At 38.4% G+C, this 6,577-nt stretch overlaps 1 protein-coding gene across 1 annotated transcript; it reads left to right on the top strand.

The window, feature by feature from the left end:
* Positions 1-3,317: 3,317 nt before the first annotated feature.
* LOC145776776 (uncharacterized) lies at positions 3,318-5,349 on the top strand. Its single transcript, XM_082588003.1, has 2 exons — positions 3,318-4,854; positions 5,339-5,349. Exons 1-2 carry the CDS (start codon positions 3,318-3,320, stop codon positions 5,347-5,349), a joined length of 1,548 nt encoding a protein of 515 aa, XP_082444129.1.
* Positions 5,350-6,577: the final 1,228 nt, after the last annotated feature.

Raw genomic sequence — 6,577 nt, 5'->3', positions numbered from 1 at the left:
CCGTTGTGTGTAAATAATAAACCAAAAATCAAAGGTGTGCTTTTAGTAAAGTTTTTACTAAAACTGGAAACACAGAACTCCAGATGCTGTAATTAAGATTCGATTTAACTTGGTTGAAATCTTACAGCGTTTGGCAGATGATTGAACATAGTTAGCTTCAACTTCTCCCCTTTGATCTAGGATTAGCCAGCTTGACAGAAGCTTAATGAGGAAAAAATATTTGGCAAATTATAAACTATTTCGACCTTCTAAGTTTTATCACTACTCAGTCTTACACTTGCGCGAAGTAGCCTGCAGTACAGTAGAACATTCCCTTGTCAGCATGTGGTACCTTGCTAGATCTAAGACTTTCCGTACATGCCAAAACTCATGCAAATCCTGCTTAAGTTCACTCATGTTTTCCACAAGTGACCAGTGAAATACCTCTCGTCCTGACATTTGGCATGCTGTTTTCTCAAGCTATAAAAATGATTCAAAAAAATCCACAGCCAAGCAAGTAAACAAGGCAACGTACAACACCAACCCAGTTACACTCAAAAGCTGATTTGTAGATCGAATGACGTATCGTTCGCTGGATTGCCTTTCGTGAGGTTGTCGCCATCTTCTTTGCTGTGACAAAGAGAGCGAGTTGGGAGAAAGGGCTTGTCGCGCGAAATCAAGACAGGAAAGGTGGCATTCCTTTCTCATTACGAATTACACCGAGCTGTAGTTTTCAATGCATGATATGAAACAAGACGGACTCCGTCTTGATATGAAATAATGGTATGGTGATTCTCTTCACTGACAAGCTTAATATAAATAATAATATTATAGTTTTATTTATTGCCGCTCTACAACAGCTAAGGTCTTTTAGCGACAGGGCCCGTTTTTAATTTTATATCAGGCTTACGACGTTACCACACTATAACCCGACTTGCAGAGGTGGGCAGTAACTAGTTACAAAAGTAACTAGTTACTGTAACTAGTTACTTTTTGAGTAACTGTAACGGTAACTTCGTTACTATTTTCCAAAAGTAACGAAACGCGGTAACTAGTTCCTATTTTAACACTTTTTCAACAGTTACAGTTACAAGTTACTTTTGTATTGAAATTTTAGTTTTTAATTGCCGTTTATTTCTCTGCACGTGTTTGTGTCTTGCTTAGTGCGTGTTTGCTGCGTTTTGCGCAATAATGCATTTTTTTCGCAGATGTATCGGCGCAGCACTGCGCATGCGCGGTTCTACTTTTGTTTTGTTGTCTGGTGGAGAAGGGTTGCCATATTGGCGAATTGATCGCCAAAGTCCAGAAATCTGGCGATTTTTTAAGACGTTTAGCTTCATATTTATGATTTGGCTCTTTTTTGGCGATTTTTTTATAACTGATTTGGCTAAATTAGTTGTTTTTGGCGATTAATCAATATGTACCAAAGACAGGCAAGACACAACAATGCAACAGGGTTGAGCACTATAATAATAAATTTTACATATTTACAAATGAATTTAACAGTCAAACGTTTTCGGTTTAACTTAAGCCCTCATCAGGAACCTGAAAATATTTATAAAAATGCAGTAAATTTCAACTTATTGAAGGTAACTAACTAACTGACTTTAAGCATCAAGAAACACGCAGCGATTAAAAGAAATTTGTTGATGCTTATAGTCAGTTAGTTATAGTTACCTTCAAGAAGTTGAAACTTATTGCATTTAGTGTAACGCTTGCAATGCCTCTAAAAAGATTGTCTGACATTAAAACCAGCAACAGCATTGCTGTTTGCTTGCCGTTGGTGGACGTTCTTGCGGAAGCAATACAAACCAGATTTGGTCATTGGTTCGAGGACAGCGACTGCATTCCACCTACAATTTAGACTTATCTGTGTTTAATGCCTGATCATTAAGCGACACTGCTGAATTGAAGACAAAAATAAAACAGAACATGCTTCAAGCAATTGAAGAAGCAAACTGCTCTGCTGAAGAGGGGAGCAGCAGCGACGCTGAAGTGGATGGTGGTAGGTAGAGCCACGGAGGACTTTTGCACCACTTTACGCAAATACCTAGAAAAGAAAGCAATGCGCGTTGAATCTGTTACAGGAGTATTTGGAAGCGGACCCTGAGGACAAGTTAAGCGGATCCAGATTCACAATTGGACCGATGAAAAAACTGTTTTAAAAACATAACACTCCCATTCCGTCAAGTGCTGCAGTAGAAATATTGTTTTCATTGCAACACTTGTTCATCACCAGACTTTATTCGTTCATCCCCGACGCCGACACACGCTCCATCGACCTGACACTACCAAGACAGGCATGGGTGCGCCTCAACCGTCTCCGTACGGGCGTCGGGCTTTTCCGCTCAACCATGCACCAATGGGAAATGGCCTCTTCCTCCTGTGAATGTGGTGCCGAGGAACAGACCGCAGACCACATCATTGATTGATTGATTAAATCTTTATCCTCGGACTGGGAAAGCTTCTTGCAGAACTTAATCCTGGCAGTTTCGCATACTTGTAGACTAAAGGCTTTAAATCACTGACGCAGGCCCGGTCACCGAGATTGACAGAGTGAAGTTTCCGATTGTTGAAGTCTTGTTGCCGGGAAATTATTCCATCTATTAGATGCCGCTAAATAGAGAGGAGTCCTTAACGTGTGTTGCTCAAGCGCATGCCCTGAGAGTCGAACCAGTGCCGCTTGATCTTGAAGCTTTTTTGTTCTAGAAGTGACGCGCTAACCAATTGAACTATCGGGGCGGACATCATCGATGACTGTAACATCTTCAAGCCACCTAACGGAGTGGAAGGTCTGCGTCATGGATGATGAAACCGAAGACTGGCTGCTCTCTAGTAGCCTTCCAGTGTAGTCCGGGAACATCGTGAATATGGGGCGGTAGAAGGATAGACTTTCAGCCCCAGGGGCTCACACAACGACGACGATTGGGCAAGGATGGACATTTTAAAGCCCAAAAGGGCAGGCCTGAGTGACGAGCACTTTGAAATGCTCGTATTTCTCAAAGGAAATAAACATATAAGCCACTGAGTATTTTTTTTTAAATAAAACCTTGTTGGTTTTGTACTTGTGCTGTTATGTTAGCATGGATGGCTCTAACACTATATATCAAACATTGCGGTTAAACTGGGCTTGCATGCAGAGCTGGCCAGGTGCAGAATTTTATGTTCAGATTTGTGAGTAACTGAAAGTAACTAGTAACTGTAACTAGATCCTTGAAGACCAACTCTACTTCCTCGCAGTAAGGATCGGGAAACGCTGGGGCAAAGTCCTAGTAGGCCAACGGAGCTCTGGCACTAGCAATGGCCTGTGCTAGTCAAATCATGGCTCAACATACCTCATGAATATTACAAAGATAAAGTATAACAAGAACAGCGTAAAGGGAACAATCCCTTTGGGAGGTTCCTCGCTCGGTAGGACTCCAGTTTGTGGGCAGGCTGGACCAGATCGTCACAATGCTACTGCCCCACAAACAACACAGCAACAAATGAAAAAGAAACTCAGAAAAAAATGGAAAAACAAAACATTGAAAATTGGAACATGGAACGTTAGAACACTTTACCAAAAAGGAAAACTTGATAATATCATTGAAGAAATTGAGAGATTGAAGATCAGCATTCTTGGTTTGGCTGAAATGCGTTGGAACGATAGTGGGCAAATAAAGAAGAATGGTTACAATGTAATTTACTCAGGAAATCAAAAACACTCTAATGGAGTTGGAATAATACTACATCCCAAAGTTTGTGCTAATTTGTCTGGGTTCTGGGCAATTTCAGACCGCGTTCTTCTCGTAAAACTAAAGAACTTACAACAAGACATTAGTCTAATACAAGTATATGCGCCAACAAGTACTGCTTGTGATGAAGAAATTACCACATTTTACGGCGACATTGAAAGAGCTCTACAAAACTGTAAACACAACGAAATACCAATTATAATGGGTGACTTCAATGCTAAGGTCGGAAATATTGCTCATGGAAAAACAACTGGAAACAACGGTTTAGGATCCATGAATGAAAGAGGCACAACATTGATTGAATGGTGTCACGAACAAAACTTGTACATTGCCAACACCTGGTTTATGAAAAACCCTGAAAAACTTTGGACTTGGAAAAGTCCTGATAATCACACGAGAAATCAAATTGACTATATTCTGACATTTCAAAAATTTCGAAATACTATCACAGATGCTTCCACAATTCCTACAGCCGACTGTGACAGCGATCACAACCTATTGGTTGCCAAGTTTAGACTCAGACTACAAAAAGTTAAGAAACTTAAAAAGAAACAAAAAATTGATTGGAACTTCTGCAAGGATATTAGCCTAAGAAATGAATATCAACAAAAATTCCAAAATGAAATGATCAGCTCAAAAATCAACAACAAAAACGCAACATCAACAGAGGAAGACTTCAACGTGATTAAACATTCTCTAATCAAAGCAGCTGAAGTTTTTCCTACGGTTGAAGCTTCAAAGCATAAGAACTGGATGAAACCCGAAATTTTAGATATGATCAAAGAGAGAAGAAAATATAAGAACAAGAATGACTTAGAATATAAACGCTTAAACAACAAAATAAAGAAGGCTTGCAACGAATCAAAAGAAGACTTTCTCAATAACGAATGTGCTACTATTGAAAAAATCTACAATTTCACACCAGGTGAAGCACACCAAAAGATTAAAGCAATAACAAGAAAATTCCAATCAATACACAAATCTGGGTGTTTAAAGTCTAAATCAGGTGAAATACTTTTGGAAGAAGACAAGATCCTTAACAGATGGAAAGAATACATTGAAGAGTTATATGGGGACCCAGAAAGAACAACAAAACCGTTTAAATTCTCTGAGCCACTTTCAGGACCAACCATCTTAAAAAGTGAAATAACATTTGCTTTAAGTAAAACAAAAACAAACAAAGCATTAGGCCCAGATGAAATAAGCACAGAAATGATAAAAGTACTAGATGACATTGGCATTGACGTACTCCACGCACTCTTCAACAAAATATATGACACCGGTGAAATTCCAACTGATATGACAAAATCTATTTTCATTACAATCCCGAAGAAACCAGGCACAAGAGAATGCGAAGAACATCGCACAATTAGTCTGATGTCCCATATTATTAAACTACTGCTGAGAGTCATCATGAACAGAGTTAGAAACAAATTACACCCAGAAATAAATGAATGCCAATATGGGTTTATGCCTGATAAAGGAACAAGGAATGCGGTCTTCATTCTGAAAAACCTCGCTCAAAGATCAATCGAAATGCAAAAAGACCTGTACTTGTGCTTCATCGACTATAAAAAAGCTTTTGATAGAGTTCAACATAATGAAATGTTATGCATGCTCGACAGAATTGGAATAGACGACAAAGATCTAAGAATCATTCAAAATTTATATTACGAACAATCAGCTGCTATCAGGATAAATGATGACTGCAGTGACTACACGCCCATTCAGAAAGGAGTAAGACAAGGTTGTGTGCTATCACCTGACCTTTTCTCATTATATAGCGAAATAATTTTAAGACATATTGAAGATGAAAGAGGTATTAGTATTGGAGGAAACAACATTAACCACATACGATATGCTGACGACACCGTTTTGATAGCCGACTCGGACGTAAAACTGCAGAACATATTAGATATTGTGTGTACGAAAAGCAAGATATTTGGCATGGAATTAAATAAAAAGAAAACAGAAACAATGGTCACTCATAACAAAGAAAAAAGCAACCGAAACTCCTATTTGTAATTTATCAGTTAATGGAACAATTCTTAAACAGGTCCAAAAATTCAAATACCTCGGTACTATGGTGAATTGGGATGCAAGAGACGAAACAGAGCTCAACATAAGAACAGCCCAGGCAAAAGCAAGCTTTCAACAAATGAAACCAATTCTTTGCAATAAAAATATCTCTTTCAAAACAAGATCTAGAGTTTTAAAATGCTATATTTATCCTGTTTTTCATTACAACTCTGAAACCTGGAATATTTCAACAAAAATGGCAGAAAAGATTAATGCTTTTGAAATGTGGTGTTTCCGTAGAATGCAACGCATTTCATGGCTGGCAAAGAAAACAAATAAAGAAATTCGACACCAAGTGAACCAAACCAGAACTCTGTTAAAAAGTATGAAAACCAGACAATATAAATTTCTCGGCCATGTAATAAGAAAGCAAAAACTGGAGCATCTCTCTTTAACTGGTAAAATTTTTGGAAAGCGGGCACCTGGCAGACAAAGACAAACACATCTGGAACAATTTAACGTCAAAACAGAAACAATTATCCATGCAACATATAATAGGAACATTTGGTCTAATTATTCATCTGAGGCCGTCGATGCCTGGTTCAGGCAAGGCAATTGAAGAAGAAGAACTGTAACTAGTAACGGTAACTAGTTACTTTTTAAAATTGGTAACTGTAACGGTAACTCAGTTATTATTTTGGCCAAGTAACTGTAACTGTAACTCAGTTACTTTTGAAAGTAACTTTGCCCACCTCTGCCGACTTGTGTTCTCTGTATTATTCTAGATCTAGAAAGAATACAATCTGTACCGTTTAAAGTTTTTTAAAGTCTTTGTTTGACCGACT

Source organism: Aplidium turbinatum, chromosome 9, assembly GCF_918807975.1.
Source record: "Aplidium turbinatum chromosome 9, kaAplTurb1.1, whole genome shotgun sequence".
Lineage (NCBI taxonomy): Eukaryota > Metazoa > Chordata > Ascidiacea > Aplousobranchia > Polyclinidae > Aplidium > Aplidium turbinatum.
This window is presented reverse-complemented; position numbering and strand designations above follow the sequence as displayed.